General features: G+C 41.9%; 1 protein-coding gene and 1 pseudogene across 5 annotated transcripts in view; one reads left to right on the top strand and one right to left on the bottom strand.

Annotated features, from left to right (window-relative positions):
* Window positions 1-210: 210 nt before the first annotated feature.
* LOC310815270 (high affinity cGMP-specific 3',5'-cyclic phosphodiesterase 9A-like) lies at window positions 211-10,786 on the bottom strand (annotated as a pseudogene). The gene is made up of 11 exons: window positions 10,627-10,786; window positions 10,270-10,328; window positions 9,673-9,854; window positions 9,252-9,311; window positions 8,651-9,104; window positions 1,702-1,794; window positions 1,551-1,618; window positions 1,287-1,389; window positions 942-1,046; window positions 579-725; window positions 211-306 (listed from the first exon to the last, which is right to left on the bottom strand). The product of its transcript is annotated as a high affinity cGMP-specific 3',5'-cyclic phosphodiesterase 9A-like (transcript).
* A 2,160-nt stretch (window positions 10,787-12,946) lies between these two features.
* Window positions 12,947-20,756, top strand: part of LOC310814887 (CLIP-associating protein 1-B-like) — a 39,290-nt gene continuing 31,480 nt past the window's right edge. For all 4 annotated transcript variants that reach the window (XM_083684441.1, XM_083684439.1, XM_083684440.1 and 1 more), the window contains exons 1-2: window positions 12,947-13,006; window positions 13,744-14,200. In XM_083684441.1, the coding sequence (XP_083540567.1) occupies window positions 14,006-14,200 (195 nt within the window). In that variant the 5' untranslated portion in view covers window positions 12,947-13,006; window positions 13,744-14,005. The remainder of the gene's footprint in view (window positions 13,007-13,743; window positions 14,201-20,756) is intronic.

Below are 20,756 nucleotides of genomic sequence, written 5' to 3'. Positions count from 1 at the left end.
ATATATATATATATATATATTCAAAATAAAAACCCTCTGAAGTAGCCAACAGAACACAACTGTGTTTAAAAGAATCATCTCCCTCAATTTAGTGTAAAATCTAAAGCTATCACATTACAAACAATCAATTCCATTTCATCTAATGGCTTGTTACAAGTTGGAACTGGGTATAGACCAGATGGAGCATGACTCAGCAGTGGCCTTGCCTTGTCATTCTGGGCTTGGCGTCTGATGTTTCTCCTCAAAGGCTTTCCCCATCTCTGTGTAATAGTCCAGGGCCTTGTGTACTGGCTTAATGATGTGTTGCTAAGAAACATTGGTATGAGAAAGAGTGTCTAATAAGTTACTTAAGTAGAGTTTTTCCAGGCAGTTTAGAAAAATGTTGCCTGTAATGCTAGATTGTGTCATTTTCTTTCTTGAGCCAAGTTTTCACATTCAATATCACATTTACTTTTATGATTGATAACATTTGCACACCCTGCACCCTGCAACGACTGTCAATGAAATAAAGATAGAGCATCAATGGACCTGGGTGCATCATTGCTGACTGCCATGCATAGTTAGGGAGAGCGGCTCACCTCAAGGCAGGGGAACAGGTTGGAAAGCTCAGTAAAGAGGGGGAAGAGTACGACGCGAATGAAACCGGTCTGAGAGGTTGGTTTAGACACCTTATCCCTGTCCATGAATGGGGTTACAGGAAGGCCCTTCAGCTTCTCCATGTCACTCTGCAATCAAGGGAGACAGAGTGACAATAAAAAAAATAGTAATAAGTTGAATAAATGGATCTTTGAAGATTACAGCCTGCACTAACAACAGAACAGCCATAGCTGTCCCTATACCTTTAAAATAGTCTATGGAAAAGTTAGATGTAGATGGAAAAACTACTTTCAACTACTTTCTTGTAAAAAAGCTTCCAATTTGCATTATGATTTTCAGATCACCTGATTGAAGAACTCTTGCAGCAGACAGTCCAGCCATGGCTCTGCCACGTCCATGGGCCGTGCCTCATTGGAGATGTCACTCACCTTGATCAGAATCTTCATGAGCTGTAGGGCCACACAGGAAACACACTTGTCTGATTCTAGCCAATCAGAAACTCCTGATGCTCTCATTGGTTAAGATGACTAACTTTGCCAGGAAATTCTAGTTAACACCACATCTTATTGGCAAACTCTCCAACAAGATAAACAAAACAACTGGTAATTAATAGACAGTATAAGGTTAATAGTACCATAAACTGTTATGGCTGTTATGGCTCTTCTCCTCTCTGAGTAGGCTTCACTTACCACATCCTTGTGTTCTTTGTCACTGAAGTTAAACACAGGTAACACGGCCTTGAACTTGAACAGGATCTCATTGTGCTTTGCCATGTCAGTGGCAAGAATACACCTGAAAACAGAAGTCAATGCATTTTTAAGATTTCAGACACTTTTTTTTTTTTAAAGTGAAACATATGTATGTCTAATTGTGGTATGTACAATATCAGCTAGTTTGTAAACTATTGAGATGACCATATTAAATGAGATTCAGAACAATTTCAACTGTCTTACTTTATTATGCCCTTCCTTATTCTTTTGTACTGCTCACTTGTAAGGTTTCTAAAGATGTTACTGTCTGTCTGCAAAATAAGTAACATTGACATAGCTTTACTGGAAAGAATCATTGGAGAAAAACCAAATGCTTAGGTATGCAAAATCATACCTTTGCAAGGATTTCAAAAGCGATGGCACAATGATGATTCTCAAGGGGTGATATGTCATTGTATCTCAAGGCCAACTCTGTTTGAGCATTTATCTGAAAGATAAATCAGTATAGATTCTAGTATAACTAGGTTGTTGAAACATCATGACATCGCTGCTTTTCAAATTAAAAAGTCATATTATGTCATGTCATCTGCTTTGTTCTTTCTATCAGTAACCACAGTCTGCAGGTACTATAAGAAGTGTACAAAATCAGTGGAACACCAATGCAAAGTCACTTCACAGCATTTGCTGCTACCATTTTGGGTTTGCAACTACCATTTTTGACTAAACTGTCTGCTCTCAAATGTTGAAATTTGCTGTCAATAGGTGGGCTTGCTTCAAGCAAGTCCAACTCTTGATATTCGTCATACTTATTATTAGGTGGGCTTGTTCCAGACTAAACATTTGAAACTATCCAAACTTGAATGTGCACTTTTTAACTTGGAGGTCTAATGGAACCAAATTAAATGTTTGAACCAACACTGCTCTTACATCTTTAAAGCTATTCACACCAATCTAACTGTAAAATGTGCAGACAACTCTGAAACCTGAAATTATGAACCCTGTAAAAATAATTCTGATGCCTATTATACTTTTTAAACTATTCAGCTTTGTATAACTCCAAAAGCTGTCATTAGTTAACATGTAACTAAACTTGGAAAACTGGAATTTAGCAATTTACAGGAAGTTAATGGTGGCCATTACATTGCCTAGCAACTAATTTTAGATTAGCAAGTAATTTGTTTTATAAACTGAATTATGCAAATGTTGTCAAAATAACACTTGTAAACTAAAAGCCTCATGTTGTCTATAGTCCTACAACTGTTTTTTAACTGACAAAAACTGCCATTTGGAAAATAGCTAATATCACTAGTGCTAGCAAAAAATGATGTCTCTAGCTAGCTAGTTTCCGTTTTTTACAAATAGACTAACCAGATAGGATGCCACCCTGCAGTCTAATCTAGAAATCTAGCTAGCTAAGTAACTATAAGTTAACTACTAACTATAGTTAACCATCATACGTATCTCTACTTTAACCTCATGTTAATTGTTTGATTTCAAATCCAAACTGTTGGAGTATAGAGCTAAAAGAAGGCAAAATGCTTATTTCCAATACTTATGGAGGGCATTGTATATAACTTTCTTTCATCTATCTATCTATCTAACCTTACTCTATCTATCTATCTATCTATCTATCTATCTATCTATCTATCTATCTATCTATCTATCCATCAATCTGGTTATCTTACCCGATCTATCTAATCATTCATCCATCCATCCATCCGTCCATCCGTCCATCCATCCATCCAACCAGCAAATCTATCTATCTATCTATCTATCTATCTATCTATCTATCTATCTATCTATCTATTTATCTATCTATCTATCTATCTATAGTCCAAATCATCTTTTAACTTTATTAACTAAAATCAGATTTTGCAAGCCCACAATGTTTCTTCATATACTAATTTCATGAACTAATTTCAAATTCTTTCCAGCACCTATAGCTTTTTTTCCTCCTATAGCTTTTAAGCTATTCACACCAATCCAATTTTACAACATGCAGAGAGGTCTAACCCGCTTAGCTATGACTTTTGGTTCTGATAACAATTACACTTTTTAAACTATTCAGCTTTTTGGCCTATCTTTTAACTAACATTCTGAGAACCCCATTGTTATTGTAAATGCCATGGAACTTTCAGAACTCTTGAATAAAAACAACAGGAGACCTGCAGAACACATTCTTAGAATGATTACACAACAATATACTCTCTTGGCTACTAGTTTTACTCCACTGAAACCACTCTCAACCATTTTACCAACCAACTCTACCACTCCCAACAACTTAATCAACCAACTCTCTACCCACTCCACTGAGCTACCAACTCCACTGAACTACCCAACCAGCAGTCTATGTTACGGATGGGGGCACACTCCCTAGGGACTGCACTGGAGTGGGTCAACCAAGATCTGGAGGGGATATTGAGGTGCTACGCCTCCAGCAACTCAGCCTCATGGAGTCAACGGCTAGCGTGGGTGGAATACACCGCCTGTCTTCCTTCCAGTGCCAGTATGGCTACCAGCCCCCCCTGTTCCCTGAGCAGGAGAAGGAGACGGAGGTCCCGTCCGTTCAGGCCCACATCAGCCGCTGCTGCCACACCAGCGGGCTTTGGAGGCGTCGTCCTGCTCCGGTCTTCCATCCTGGGCAGAGGGTGTGGCTCCCTGATGGCGTACCGCCTGCAGCTTCCCCCATCCATGCGGGTGCACCCCACCTTCCATGTCTCCCTCCTAAAGCCTGTTGCCTCCAGTCCTTTGTCGGTTGGGGGCTCCAGTTTCTGGTGGACTGGGAGGGTTATGGTCCAGAGGAGCAGACCTGGTTGCCTCAGTGTAACATCCTGGACCTGGGTCTCATCGCTGCCTTCCATCGCCTTCACGCTGAGGCCCCACAATGAAATAGCAGGGACCGTTTGTCGGGGGGGGGGGGCACTGTTACAGATGGGGGCGCACTCCCCAGTGTGGTCCCTAGGCCGCCCACTGTGCCACCTCATTCATGGACTTATCACCTGCACCTGTGTTTAATTGTAAATCGTTGATGCTTTATGTACCCTCACTTCCCTTCACTCCCTGCTTAGTCTTCACAGTGTTCACCGTTTGTTGGTCGCTTGAGATACGATCTATCTATCTATCTATCTATCTATCTATCTATCTATCTATCTATCTATCCTATAACCTTCTCTCTTTTTCATACCATTTATACTTTTTAAGCATAAAAAAACTCTAAATTGTCACTTAAATAACTTCGATTCAGATTTTAGTTTTTATACTTTTTCAGTTTTACTCGAATTTGCATGATCATGGCAAAACCGTGTACACAGCTTAAACCGCTTAACCTATTAACTTTCTATCAACTTTTAAATGCCCAGACTTCTGTAACTTGGCTTGCTTGAGCTGTACTCATCTTTTAAGCTTGATACCTCAATTCAACTTTAAAATGTGTAGACTGACTAAACGTATACAACGGATTGATGAAAACAAGCATTGTGATTGGCCGAGAGCTGCTCTATATTTGTGTATCATGTTCCCTTGACAACATTTGTAGTTTTGGGAACTATATTTTGCAGCGTAGGGCAGAAACCACCACAATCTATCACAAAATTAATACTTAAAGCATTGTTTTCTTACATTTCTCAAATTTCTGATTTGTTGTGTAAACATTGTATAAAAGCAATCCACTGTGTGTCGTGCCTAACAACTCCCCCTGACAATATTGATGATAAATCAGGGCCTCTTGGGCATTAGCTAACTCCACACCGACTCTCTTTACCTAGCCTTTTCCTTGCAAATGTTCGTTCCCTGGCAAACAAGATGGATGAACTGCGGCTGCGGATCACCACCCACAAATGGATTATGGACTGTAATATCATGGTTTTCACTGAAACCTGGCTCAACAGCGAGGTTCCCGACAACGCTATCGAGCTAGCAGGGCGCTGCGTTCTCCGAGCAGACAGAACAGCAGGCGACTCCGGTAAGACCAGAGGTGGAGGTTTGTGCATTTATGTAAACAAGACGTGGTGCACGGACACTACCATCACCGAGAGTCACTGCTCAGCTAACCTGGAGTTTCTCATGGTTAAGTGTAGACCTTTCTATCTGCCCAGAGAGTTCACGTCTACTGTTATCACGGCAGCCTATATCCCCCCTGATGCTAATGCTAAGATTGCTATGAAAGAACTGTATGCTGCCATTAGCAAACAACAGACTCTGCATCCCGAGGCAGCCTTCATTGTCGCGGGTGACTTCAATCACTCCAACTTAAAGACTGTACTGCCCAAATTCCACCGAAATGTCTCTTGCCCCACCAGAGGAGACAGGACATTGGACCAAGTATACACCAGCATGGCTGATGCGTACAAAGCCGTTCCCCTCCCCCACCTAGGTCAATCAGACCACCTCTCATTGTTCCTACTGCCCAAGTACTCAGCACTCATCAAACGAGTGAAACCTACAGTGAGGACAGTCAAGGTCTGGCCAGAGGGAGCTGACTCAGCGCTCCAGCAGCGTTTTGGAAACACTGACTGGGGTGTGTTTGCCACTCAGGCCACCCATGACTCCCACACGGACATTAATTCATATGCCTCATCTGTTTTGGACTACATCAATTCCAACATCAGCAGTGTCACCACACTCAAGCGGATCACCACTTTCCCTAATCAGAAGCCATGGATGAACAGTGAGGTCCGACTCCTGCTGAAGGCACGCGACATTGCCTTCAGATCAGGGGATGCTCGGGCCTACAGCTCATCCAGGGCTAATCTGCAGAGGGGCATCAAAAAGGCCAAGCACAACCACAAGCTGAGGATAGAGGATCACTTCAGAAACAACTCTGACCCCCGACGCATGTGGCAGGGCATCCAGGCCATCACTGACTACAAACCATCTAACACCTCACCCCTCTCCGTTGACGCCTCCCTCCCTGATGAGCTGAACCACTTCTACGGCCGCTTTGACAGGGACAACAAGGAGGTGGCCACCAAGGCTGTGCTCCCTGCGGATCACCAGCCCCTCACTCTATCCCCCACCGACGTGTGTGCGGCACTGAGCAGGACTAACGCACGCAAGGCTGCTGGTCCTGATGGGATCCCCGGACGCGTCCTCAGGGCCTGCGCTGTGCAGCTGACTAAGGTTTGGACTGACATATTCAACCTGTCCCTAGCCCAAGCAGCTGTCCCCGCGTGCTTCAAAACCACCTCCATCGTGCCGGTGCCAAAACACTCCACTGCAACGAGCCTAAATGACTTCCGACCAGTGGCACTCACGCCCATCATCATGAAGTGCTTCGAGAGGCTGGTCTTAGCTCAACTCAAGACCTGCCTACCACCCACACTGGACCCCTTTCAATTCGCCTACCGGCAGAACAGGAGTACAGAGGATGCCATTTCAACGGCACTTCACTCCGCCCTGTCCCACCTCGACAAGACTAACTCTTATGTGAGAATGCTGTTTATTGACTTCAGCTCAGCATTCAACACCATCATCCCCTCCAAACTGATCTCCAAACTCAGGCAACTGGGCATCAACCCCTCCCTCTGCAACTGGATTCTAGACTTCTTGACCAACAGGCCGCAGTCTGTTAGGCTTCACAACCACACCTCCTCAACCCTCACCCTGAACACCGGCGTTCCACAAGGCTGTGTGCTGAGCCCCCTCCTTTACTCCCTCTTCACCTACGACTGCACACCTGTACATGGCTCAAACACCATTGTTAAGTTTGCAGACGACACAACGGTGATCGGTCTCATCAGCAACAACGATGAGTCGGCCTACAGGGAGGAGGTCCAGCACCTAACAGTGTGGTGCAACGACAATAACCTGGCTCTCAACACCAAGAAGACCAAAGAACTCATTGTGGACTTCAGGAAGTCTAAAGCTGGCGCACACACCCCCATCCTCATCAACGGGACTGAGGTGGAGCGAGTCACCAGCTTCAAGTTTCTGGGTGTCCACATCTCTGAGGACCTCTCCTGGACCCTCAACACCTCCACCCTGATAAAGAAGGCTCACCAGCGTCTCTTCTTCCTGAGGAGACTAAAGAAGGTACATCTACCTCCTCAGATCCTGGTGAACTTCTACCGCTGCACCATCGAGAGTATCCTTACCTACTGTGTCACAGTATGGTATGGCAACTGCTCGGCATCGGACCGGAAGGCACTGCAGAGGGTGGTGAAAACTGCCCAACGCATCACCGGTTCCTCACTCCCCTCCATCGAGGCTGTCCAGGGCAAACGATGCCTGCGTAAGGCACGCAGCATCGTCAAGGACATCTCTCACCCCAACCATAGACTTTTCACCCCACTCCCCTCCGGGAGGCGCTACAGGTCTCTCCGCACCCGAACCAGTAGGTTCAGAGGCAGTTTCTTCCCTGCGGCTGTCACCCTGCTGAACTCGAACACTACACCTACCTGACAAACTACTACCCCCGCAACCCCCACCCCCCCCCCCCCCACCCGGACAATTGCACTATTGCACTATACTCCCCTCCCCTTCTCTTACTCATTACCACTGCTCTTCTGTACATACCTGTTCATACTGTTCATAATGCACATAATGCACATATCCTATATTTTCTTTAATACTACTGCACATACTGTACATACTTGTTTATACTGTTTATACGGCATTCCATATTTATATTTATTCGGCATCTACCTCATGTTACTGTTAATACATATATACTGCTAGACTGCATTACCCATACAGCTCATATGCTGCTACACTGCTCATACTGTAACTATTTATTCTACTATAATGCTACTGTTACTCACATACTGCTATACTGCACTGCCATATTATACTGCTTATATTATTCTATATTACACTGCACTACTACTGATCATATATTGCACTACCTGTAAATACTGTTCATTGCACTTTCTGCTATTTTGCACTTCTGGTTAGACGCTAACTGCATTTCGTTGTCTCTGTACTTGTACTCTGCACAATGACAATAAAGTTGAATCTAATCTAATCTAATCTAATTATTGCTTCATTAAAGAACTTTCATTCAGATTTTTGATACTATTTAGACTTTAAGTCTTTTTAAGTTGCATAAATTACGAGTGGTAACAGTATACTGTTGCTCTGGTCATACTCAAAAAGCTACTCCTCTTTCATCTTTTAACCTTGATAGTCCAATCCAACTTTAAACTGTATCCACTGCTATATTAAGACTTTGCAAGCCCACAAAGTTTCTTCAGGAACTTCCTTTTCTAGTTTAATCTGTGCCTGGTATCTTGCACTTCAAAGAATGCACACACATTACTTTCCGATCCTCTTGTCAAATACTTTATAAGCCATCGTGACTGCCACCATGTGGAAGGTTGTAGAGATGGGTGTGTGACTGGACACACCTGGTAGGCGTTATTGTAGCCAGTGTGATCCAGGTCATGACAGAGAGCTGAGGTGAGCAAGATCAGGAGGTCAGTACTGTCAATTTTATTCTTCAGGTCTGTCAGCCAAATCAGTCCATACATCTGTCAGAGAGGAGATTTGGACGGAAAAGTGTGGTACAGTAAAGTGAAGTGGTTCTGTCGGTATAGACATATATTGTGTGCACATGTACATTTAATTAAATTACACAGATATCCAACAATATGAAAACATGGGACACAGCCCTTCCACCTCACCATCTGAGTGACACAAAAACAGTGCCTGAAGTTGTGAAAGGGGATGTTGTTGTAGTGGCAGTACACCTCATACAGGAAGTTTTGCAGCACCTCCAGCTCCATGTTGAAAGTTGATATGAAGTCTAGATCTGTGTACATCACCTGCAGCAGCACCATCATCTCTGCATCCTCCCACTGCCTACAAGATATGGCCAAGTTCCCAACAGACACAATAACAGAAACATGGTCAGGATATTACAACATTGTGTGTACATGTGGGTGGATGGGAGGGGGGGTGGGGAGGGCATGATATGTTGGCTAGAGTGACGATGCAGTAAAAACTCACCAGTTGTTAAACATTGGAGTTCTGAGGTACTTCCTCACATCCTCTGTGACCTCCAGGGAACTACAGAGACAGACCCAACGCAACACCTGTACACCTGATATCCATTTTCCAAACTGTTTCTGCATTCAACAATGCTCCATCATTGCCTTGCCAAATAGGCAAGACATCAAGTTGGTAAAAACTGAAAGCCGAAACAGACTTGCACCCATCCTACCATCCTGACACATTCATGAACTAAACTTCTGTGAAACAGTCCCTGTCACACAAGGACAAAACAAGATAACATGAGGGTAGTCAAGTCATGTCATGACTTCAGAAATACCTCCAGAAATAACAAAATCCATAGATACTATACTGATAAAGTTGGTTGATACTACAGTATACTGATAAAGATGATGGCCAGACAGTGATGCAAGGTTACCTCATCTGGAGGAACTTTTCACGGATAGTTTGGCGCTCCTCTTGGGAGTTGCCTGGGGTCCTCTTGAGTAGGTTTAGGGAGGGTTTGTCTCTCCCCTTAGACTTGAGTAGGTCTGAGGAGAGTTTTCCTCTCCCCTCAGACAGATCCTTGAAGAGACCCAGCCAGCTCAGGTGCTCCACATCCTGGCCATGTGAGGAAGAAAACCATACTCACATCCAATAGATAGGGTTATGAGTTCTTCCTTAAGTTTTCACAGCTGATGGATCCAAAAATACCAGGTAGATGAGAAAGGAAAAACATGCAGTGTATGCAAAAACTCGACAAAGACCATCGGGTTAAGCTATTGTCACAAAGAAATGCATTTGGGAGCATTCATGCGGTTTGCAGCCAGGTCAACTGTTGATATAGACCTACACAAAATATTGTACATAATTCAACACACAGCACATTATCTCTGTTATTGCAATAGGACCAACTTTTCCAACTTATTAAAATCTAACTTTATCTCACATGAGCTGTACCATAGTATTATGTATGTTTATCAATGACAAACCTCAAGTTTTCTTTGGAATGAATCCACTTCACTCTTTAACTCACAAACAATGCCTGGTATTGTCCCAGCCTCTGCAAAGACATCCCGCTCAAGGCTGTGCAGCCTGAGAGGAAAGAGTTCAGTGGAGGAATTGAAACAAACAGAAAGAAAAGGTAGTTTGAATGAAATGCAAGTTGTAAAATAGTCTTATTACCTTTTCTCCATTGTATCCAATTCTGATGTCACGGCCTGCCCTGTGCCTGTAGAGTTAGACAAAACTTGGAGAATGTTCAATCCACATTATTACCTACAGGGTGACTAGTCATTGTGGTTGAAAGGTAAACATACACAGTACACTATGACTTTCTCTCTGGCTGGAGAGTCCTATTCCTTACAGTGGTAGAAAATACCTTGACACTCACTATGATATTCTGAGGCCACCACCTCTAGGTTGTAGTAAGACTGGGGATCGTTGGCCTCCAGTTGAGAGGAGATATTGATGATGTTACCCTTAGAATTGTACATCTTCAGGATGTCATGGGGACCCACCTCCGCTGCTGCTCGAAAAAGGTCTGTAGGCATATTCAACAAATACAATGAGCAAATGGTAGGCTACTCAATTTCTTTCCCTAAAAATATGTGTTACCAACTACTAGTCATCCAAACCAAGTTGGCACTTTACAATTGGTTTATGAGCGGAATAGGATGCTTTGTTTAATTTATTTCTATTTTGCACTTATAGCTTCAAAAGGCTTATGGATCATTCCATGTCAAATCAACAGACAAAACAAGATTTCGACATCCATCATCTCAGATTGTTCATAGCAGGAACAGCGCTATCTAGTGGACATAATCTACCACAGTAACCACAAATACATTACATAGTATAAAGAGACAAAACTCAAAGCTGCAGCTTCATATTACTTAAAGAAATGATATTCCATACTGGCCAATACAATCTTCTAAAGGAGGCTTTTGGAGGGTTCATGGGTGATTTTTGACCATTGTTTTGGATTCTTTATTAATCATTATCAGGTAGGACTTTGTACCAAATCGGATTTGGGGTTTGAATTCTATTTAATATTATATGAATGCCACAAAATGAAAATGGCCAATTTGGGTACAATCAATTCACTTATTTCTCAGGGATATATTTCTACAAAATAATGATGCAGGCATACTTAACTTATCTGTTTCTAACTACAGAAACCATTTCAGAACAGTCTGAGACGGTGGATGTCATGGATTGTTGATTTGACATGGAATGACCCTTATTGGTTGGGTTACATACAGTCAATAATCATACAATGTAATACAGTAATACAGGACAATAATCATACAAAGTAATATAACATTGTACATCTGTACAAGACAGAGAACAGAATAGAATAGTCTCCCATATATAACCATTATTGTATGACTCATTGTCATTCACTGATTCAAGTGAGAGTATTGTCCAGATCCCTCAAGATTTGGGCTGCTTTTGAGGAGACTGTGCAAAAACACAATTTTCATGAGCCAACTAAACCCTTCATCGCTGTCCAAACCACCTGTTGTCCTACAGTACTTGACTTTGTTTGACAAGACAAAGTCAAGAGGACAGCTGGGGCTGACCAAGCATAAACAAAAACAAAAACTGTGAACATAAGTCTTTACTATTTTATCTGTGCATAAACTTATTGACTTATTGGTATTGACATTAGTACAGTATTAAATATCAAATGTATATACATGACTCATGAAAATGATTTTGAACCTGGCTAATATACTGCGGTAATATTATGCCTACTTACAGTCAGAACTAATTTGACACATCAGATAACCATAGATAGTTAAATACACAGTTTGACACATCATGACAGAGATGGGGGGACATCTAAACCCCATCCTAAGATAGACAAAGCACAAAGCATCAACTTGAGAAGAGATTGAATAACATCAATATTGAGAAAAAGCATGGCTACCTTTGACATCTTGAGTAGGGCAGTCAATCTGAAACTCTGCTTGCTCAGGTCTCCCATTCACCATAAAATAAATTATTTTAGTTGTCATTGCAGAGTGTTGTACATTGAGAGGTGTACACAGTGTCCTCAACTGGATTTAGGAACCTGATCATGGACAGTTATTGAAATGAACACAACTGTAGATGACAGCTAAACCCACCCATTTCTCCTCCCCCTTCATGATGAAAATCAATAGTATGTGGGTAGAAAACAGGTGTCAGGTGTGTCTGACGTTGATATCTTACATAATACTTTACCTCCCTGCCTCAAACAGTCAAACTCATTGCCCTGGAGACCTTTGAGCAAGAGTGGCCTACACTTACCTTAACAGACAGCAGGTGTCCCTGTTGCAAGCAAAATCACAGGACTCTGGTTTCTATCATGGCATATGGGACAAATGACAAAGCCACCAAACAAAAAGCTGTTTTATTGGTCACATCACATGTGCTATTTAAGCCAACTACTGTTTTTCCTTAGATATTGCAAGGAACAGGCACCGAAAAATTAACAAATAAATAAAAATAAATGTTTTACTTTTGAGCATTACAGGAGCAAATGACCAAAGCTAAGAAGTATGCATAATGCATGCAAGATATGCACAAGATCCAAGTCTGTGTATGATCCATTTACCGGCCGCTACTGTAGTTACTGTAGAAAATCGGGTGTCAACTAAGTGGTGCTCGCAGTTAGCAGCAGAGCTCCTCTCAGTGCCATTGCCTGTTGACTTCTTATGAACAAATCGACTGGACCGTGGACCCTTGTGGATGAGACTCGGCTTGCGGCTGGATGCAGATAACTGGTAATTTAGCATAACTAATTTACTAGCTAACTAAAAACAAGCCCATGGTCAGATTATGATGACCATTATTACTTAACTATAGTCCTAAAATGTAGCTAGATTAATCTTTTTACCAGATTAATTGGCTGCCCATTGAAATGTTAGTAGTAGCGACCTAGCTACCGTTAGCTCGCTGCGCCTTATGATGATAAGATAGCTAGATTCTCCGTTCACTGGCTATGGTATTAATCTATTTAGCTAATCTTCATACATTAGCTAAACTGATTAGCAGTAAGCATAGCTAATGTTCTGCATAGCGTTTGGTTTTTGGCTAGAGTAGAGAGAGAGGAGAGCAAACCAGCTAAGTGTTGCCTTACTGCTAGCCAGCTAGCTATCCATAAGATTAGTAGCTAGCTAGCTATTTATAACAACTAAGTCATTTTCTAGCTAAGTCATTTTCTAGCTAGTGGTACAGACCGTCGGCTATTGGACCTACAATTGTTTCAAAGTTTGTACGTCGGGCAAGTTATGCAATGATAGCTAAAGACTAATGTTAGGAAGTCATTATGCTACACAATTAGTGTGTGTGTGTGTGTGTGTGTGTGTGTGTGTGTGTGTGTGTGTGTGTGTGTGATATGTAATGTAATGTATGTACTAGCTAGTTGACATAGGACTGTGGTAGGACATAGGACTGTGGTTTCAAGGAGGCGGTATTGTTTGAGGAACTCTAAGCATAACACTTCCATCCCTATCTACAGGAAAGCAAAGAATTACTGAAGAATGAAGTACAATCCTTTCCGCAATCCTCTTCTTCATCATCAGTTTATGGTGTTATCCTATCCACAGCTGCTGTCTGCAGTTTGATCTGGCACAAGAGTGACCAAAACTCCCTGGACAGCTCCTGGGACCGGGTTGCCCCTCAACATAGTGGACCTTACAGTATCTTCGCCCAGGAAACCAAGGATAAACTTTTTTGGAGCAGACATAACTTTGCTTTAGTGTTACATTGGGTGACACACCATGGAGCTGAACATGGAGTACTGTATGGAGCAGGTGATGCAGAAGGACTTAGGACGACGGCTACAGGTGGGCCAGGAGCTCATAGACTACATCCTGGACAAGCAGAGGTCCCAGGACGTGGAGCAGGACCAGACCATGCTGGACAGGATGGTGGATGGCGTTGCTACCTCCTGGGTCAACGCCAGCAATTTCAAGGTAAGGGAAGGTAACTAGAGGGAAGGTTTATGTCAGCAAAATGGTGGCTGTTTCGTGCGAGTGATTAGTGCAACATTGCATGTTGCCTCAGGTGTGCTAGTGCTACACATGCACTGTTGGTGGGGCCCCAGTGCCAGGATTGAGAAACACTACGACATGATAGTCGGTGGATTGCACCAAAGTTGCTTTAAAGAGAGATGTGTTGACGGCTGAGCTTATTGGCTGTTGTGGTCCATAGTGTGGAGCTTTTATCAGTTACCGTGCGGAGCTGCAGAGTGATGTGAATTCTAAACCCTTTAGTGTCTGATCCCTGTGTGCTTCAGAGTCTGGTGAGGCTATTTGATGTTGTCAGCATGATGCGTTGATAGTAAAGTTTTTTTTTTAATTTAACGAATCATGATGTATGTTTGTCTTAATAACCCCCCCAGCACTTTTTTCTCTAACGGGTTAGGGTTGGGGTTAGAGTTAGGAGCAAGGGACTAGAGGCCTTGCCCAAATGCAAATACAAAGTATGTGAGGACGCCAGCAGCCGCTGGCGTAAATATTCCCCATTAATATGGGACTCAACGAGAGTGAACAAATCTCACCTCCAGACCACAGTGCATACATCGCTTGCTGTGTACCATGCCAGTCTGCACATCAGCCAGGCAAATATGTAACCAGATAGCGTCCTCCTCTATACAGTCCTATGGACACATACTGTAGAGTCAGAGACTTTGTTATGTATCGAAATAAAAATGTCCCCGCCAAGACACAGTTTGTAATAAAATCCTTCTTTCACTGACTCTGATGGTTCATCAGGTTGTTGTCCCCTTAGACGGGCATCAAGCTTGACAAATTTATTCAGTAATTAAGTAATTTAATAGCAAGCAAAGGGAGTTAGCGAGCTAACTTTGACCAACTCCAGAGTTGGAGCTAAAGTTAGCTCGCTAACTCCCTTACCTCGCTTCGTAGTACACCTCTCGAGTAGTTGAAAAGTGTGTTTATTCTTTTTTTGGAAGGCACATTTGACAAGCTTTATGCCTGCCAAGGAAGACAACCACCAGAGGAACAATCAGAGTGAGTGAAAGAAGGATTTTATTGCAAACTGAGGGTAATTTTTATTTCGATATATGACAAAGTCTCAGACTTTGAGGAGGATGCTCTCCGGCTAGCAAATATCTTGCCAGTAGTAAAGTGTGATTTGATCAGCTTTTAATTTGCCTATTTGTTGGTAACATATTTTTTATTTATTTCTGTTTATTTATTCACAAGTTATGGATAATAAAGTTCTTAAAGTGACTGAACAAAGCTATTCCTTTCCAAGATAGTTGAAAATGGCAAACTTTTCAGCTAGCTAGCGAATATTGGCACTTGTTTCTCCAAGGAAACTTTGCCATTCAGTTCATCATAAGAACTGTCCAATGTTTTACCAAAACTTTAAAAGTTACCAGTTTGGCCATATACAAAAACATATTTGATGAGCAACACTATTATCATTAGGCCTGAATTATTATATTAGTTTTAAAGATGTGGTTGGTTGTGCTGACTACACAGTTGCCTTACTAGATGTCTTAGGTCTATTAAATGACAATTTTCGAGGAGGGTCTCTTATCAGATACATAATAACACATACAGATAATGACCTCTTGGTACACCCCTTCTACCTATCACGCCTATTTTTGGTTGTCTGGTATTGCCTTGAGACATTTTTTGTTCTGCCAAAGAATTCCTGAACACTTACCACCTAGTGTGCCAAGTGTTTTATGTGGTATTTACCTAGCAACAATACTTTTGAAGCATAATAATTGATGCATTTTTGGTGAATGAAGTCACCCTTGGCACTCTAGAATATTGACAATTTGGGAGACTTTATTCACCCTCGGCACGAAAAGTTAATGTTCTGAAAATAAATGATTTTATGATTTTACCACAATGAACCCTCTGATTTATTTTATCCGATAAATCAGAATAAATATATTATGCTAACATTTTTGGTCATATCGCCCAGTACTTGGTAACCAAAATGTAGGCCTACACTGCCTATACTCTAGCTAAGCCTTCAGCCTCAGTACAGTCACTAGGATATAGGCTGAGATGGCTTGGTATGGATTTCTGTAGGCCTAGTAATTGTCTGCTTGTGTTTTTGATGGCAGGTAAGTGTGACAATTGTGTAGATTCTTTACAGTTACAGAAATCTTCAGGAAAGGGAAGGTTGTGTGTGTTTGCTGTTTGCCTACACCCTGTGTGTTTTGCTTATGCACTCAAGAACATCTTCCCCTGGGGACATTTGTCCTGGTAACAACACAGTCACTACTCTGCTGAAGAGCTTTAGTAGAACAGGGGTAGGTGAACCCAATGTTACCAGAACACTACTTCAACCCCCCAAGCTTTGTGTAGGCCTGATAACTAATTCCCCAGACTCTTGTTTGACGGCCATTCCAAGGACACAAATTTACAACTAGATGCAGGCAATGTTTAGAGACACTTGACGTGCTTTGTTATGTAGGTCTAAGTGAGATTCCTGATGCTATGAACAGTAGCTATCTGATCTGTCCTGCTCTGATGTTCAGTAGCCTTAACCTATTTAATCTACTGTTCAGACTACTTTTCTAGGGTTACTCAATGACAGCTACAGATCTTTGGACAAACTGACCTCAGGGATGGTATAGTTTGCTGGAAACCTTTTTGTAATTGATATGGGGTTGCCTGAGTGGCTGAATGGATCACAGGTTCCGATAAAATACATCTTAATCTGTCAACATGGACAAGGTTGAAAACAATTTGTCACAGTAAATTTGTACCTGGCATTATATTTGTTACATGTTTACCGCTCAGGGCTCGGGGCACCCAAACATCCCTAGATGATAGATTTTGGCAACCAATCTCTACGGAACCTGTCAACTAATTAACATTAGAGAAAGTTTTTCTACATTGTCTACCCTCAACAAATCGTGGAGAAGTTACAGTGACAGATCAATCGCGTTACATGATTACAACTCTATTGCATCTCGGTTGCAAAACTGAAAGTAAAGTGTCATCCTATCGTCCGTTTTTAAGGAGGGGAGGTGAGCGAATTCACACATCAAGCAATAAACTTGGTTCCTGCAACATCAGTTAGAATGGGAGAGAGAGGAGGGATGACAAGCAAGATAGGTCGAGGGTCGGAATCGAACCAGGAACCTTGCGATTACGTGGTAAGCGCATTAGTGTGCTACGCCACTAAGCGCCCCTGCAGTTTGTTCTTTTGCGGCAATATTTTTGAAGGATGGCATGTAAATGTTTCGTCAACACTTCTAAAAATCAGTAAATGATGGACAATTGTTGGTTAACGGAACCCCTGGGATGAATATACCACAGTAGTTGAGTGGTATGCAGTCTTTCCATGTGTGAGTGGGCTACACCAGAGACATGTTGAAAAAATAAGGCTGGACATTAATGTGCCACACCATAGAGAGCCGAAGTCAGCTCCAACCCTTTTATTGTTGGTACCAGAAGTGCATGTCTGTCCTCTCTGTTCCTCATTAGCTGGATTTCCAACCTGTATTATATGGGATTGGTTGAAATCACACTCCCAGGCCAATAACATGTTGTAGCCTTAACTAGTATCAGTCAAGCCTGACAATATGTGTGATATTAGTGTATGACAAAAAAATAGGAGTTTGTAACCTGTGAAGAGCTCTAATGAACTACATTTCCCATGAGGCCACGACGCTGAGTCTCTGCACACACTACACCTTGTTCATCATGACCCTCTCCCCAACATGCTTAAGGGTTAGGGTTAAAATATTAACTTGTTAACAGCTACATACATCTAGCAATCAGCTGCATACACTCACCGCCCACTTTATGAGGTACACTTTGCTAGTACTGGGTTGGACCCCCTTTTGTCGCCCATCTGCTTCAAGGTTCGACGTGTTTTGCGTTCAGAGATGGTCTTCTGCATACCTACCAACAGGGCAATTTCGCCCAGAGAACTGCCGCTCACTGGATATCTTCTCTTTTTCGGACCATTCTCTGTAAACCCTAGAGATGGTTATGCGTGAAAATCCCAGTAGATCAGCAGTTTCTGACATGCTCAGGCCAGCCCGTCTTGCACCAACAACCATGCCACGTTCAAAGTGACTTAAATCACCTTTCTTCCCCATTCTGATGCTCGGTTTGAACTTCAGCAGGTCGTCTTGACCATGTCTACATGCCTAAATGCATTGAGTTGCTGCCATGTGATTGGCTGATTAGATATTTGCGTTACCAAGCAGTTGAACAGGTGTACCTAATAAAGTGTGTATATCTAGCCGTACAGTACTATCTTGGACAAGAGATCCTAATATACACTTTTAGCACCATCTAGTGGCTGAGTTTTCTCTGAAAAAATGCAGATATCAAAAAGACAAAAGGGTGAGTTTCTAAAATTCAATGGTGCAAAATGCTCAGAAATGTCCAGAGATGCCAGAGTGCATTTTCTAAGAAAAATATAGATTTTTGGCGAAGGTATAGTCACCTGAAATGTAAATGTTGCGCATATGCAACACCGGGCGTTAAGGACTGAATCACACTGTTACGCTTTGCATAGGCTTTCATGTAAAATAATATTTTTGTGGCTCAAAAGCTGAATGAAAACTTACATTCAGAGTCTGGATCTCTTTATCACACACATGAGTGTTTACTGCCTATATTTGTGAAATGAATAAATGCAACCTTGCATAACTATTGATGAGTGTTGAAATTACTTTTTTTATTTTTTATTATTGTTATTTGGGGTCTCCTTGGGCAGTCATCAGTGCTTAATTTTCATGCAAACTGGGTCCAGGTATCTAAGGGTTAATTTGTAATATTTATAATAATAACATTATATTGATATTTTAGACTAGAATCATATTCCTTCATGTTATAAAAAGTATCATAATGCTCAGTGATGACGTCTCCTGAACGTCAGTGTTTCGTCTTGGAATATGTCGTTTATAGTGCTATTTTAGTACACAGTCTTGTACCGTAAACATTTTTACAAAACAAGAATATCCTTGCTTGCTTTCCTGTAAGGTTGATAATAACACTAGGGAAGTTTCAAACAGTCAAATCTTTGTATTTTAGTAAAATCATTGATGGTACAAAGCCTTGATGGAGCATATCCATATAAATTGTTACGACTGGTAGCAGTGAGTCATGGCATGGGGGTGGAGCTCGCTATAATTTTGCTACCATGGAGGCTTTCAACTTTGATACTTTTTGATCTCTGTGTGTCAGTGCCATTTGAAGCCTTATGTGTGTTATGCACAGTGGCCGACTATTTCCCTATGAGGGATTATGAAGTTGGAGGCTATTTCTTTAGTATTGTATACTAAAAAATACAATGAGATTACATCGTTCTTGTGTTACAATGAGTTTCCAAATACAAATCTTTATTAGTTAGCTACTAGGCTATGATATAGAACTATGAAGATTGAAATCATATTCTCAAAGTAAATTTGTTTTTCCAGTAAAGCCCCCATCACTATTAGGCCTAGGCTAAGTGCTACTTTCAAATCACTGCTTTTAATCCCAGAAAAGCATAAATTGTGATAAGAGTATTTGAGTGTCTGTTAGGAATAGGCCAGTGTATTACAGTGTATTGTGGCTGAGTAGTACAAAATGTTCTGCTTTGAAAGTCTTTGTTGTCAGGTTGGAACTGAACTCCTCATCTCTTCATTTGTTACCAACTCTCTGCTGCTGCACAGAGCAGCCAATCAGAGGGCTACACTCTACTGCCCTGGAAATGTTGTCATCTCCAATCAGAAAGATTACTCGGAACAGTAATAGGGCAAGGCTCCCATGATAATAGTGGTGAGCTTAATTTACCAGTATCATTATGTCCCAGTTAAGGCCTAGTTTGCCTTGTATCAGTCTGCCTCCCACACCAGAGTGGAGGGATAGGAATCCATGAATGTAGCCTACTACTGAGTGATCACCATCAGGGTTAAGTAAGGCTTACCTTCTCTTATTGTTAGCATGTGTTAGCCCCATGCCCCATTAAGCCCCAGTGGTATGCTTTAAATAAATGGCAGGTTTATACAAAATCATATTAGCTTTGGCTAACGGCCTACCTGTTTTGGGCTAGAGAATCTAGGTAGCAAGTCATGAATCAGATTAGAAAAGCTAAACCGTCCTGAATCCGAGTGAGTGCAGTGCACTCAGATTTTATTTAGAGGCAGGCAGGTCCAGTCAATTACTACAGGTCTGTGAGAGAGAGGAGACGGGGACGGGGCACTGCAGCAGGCTCATAGCCCTCCAGAGCTGTTTGCAGGTGGTGTGACAGAAATGATGTTTTTGTTTCTGAAAGATATCCTGTACGTTGTGTAGTGATGGGTCGTTCGTGAACAAGCTGGATCTTTGAAACCGCTCTTTTTGGTGAACGTTGGGAACCGAGTCGCAAATCTGAGCTGGTCATTTTTTGTGTGGTGGGTTTTTGTTTAAAAATGAACACAAGACTGTAATTGTTTTAATCCGCAAAGCCTAATTTCATGACACCTGCATACAGAAGGCTACTTTCAATGCACGTGTGTAATAGTGTCTTGCTTTATTTCTAAGTCTAATTTGATAG

The sequence above is a fragment of the Argentina silus genome (genome assembly GCF_951799395.1).
Source record: "Argentina silus genome assembly, chromosome: 14".
Lineage (NCBI taxonomy): Eukaryota > Metazoa > Chordata > Actinopteri > Argentiniformes > Argentinidae > Argentina > Argentina silus.
This window is presented reverse-complemented; position numbering and strand designations above follow the sequence as displayed.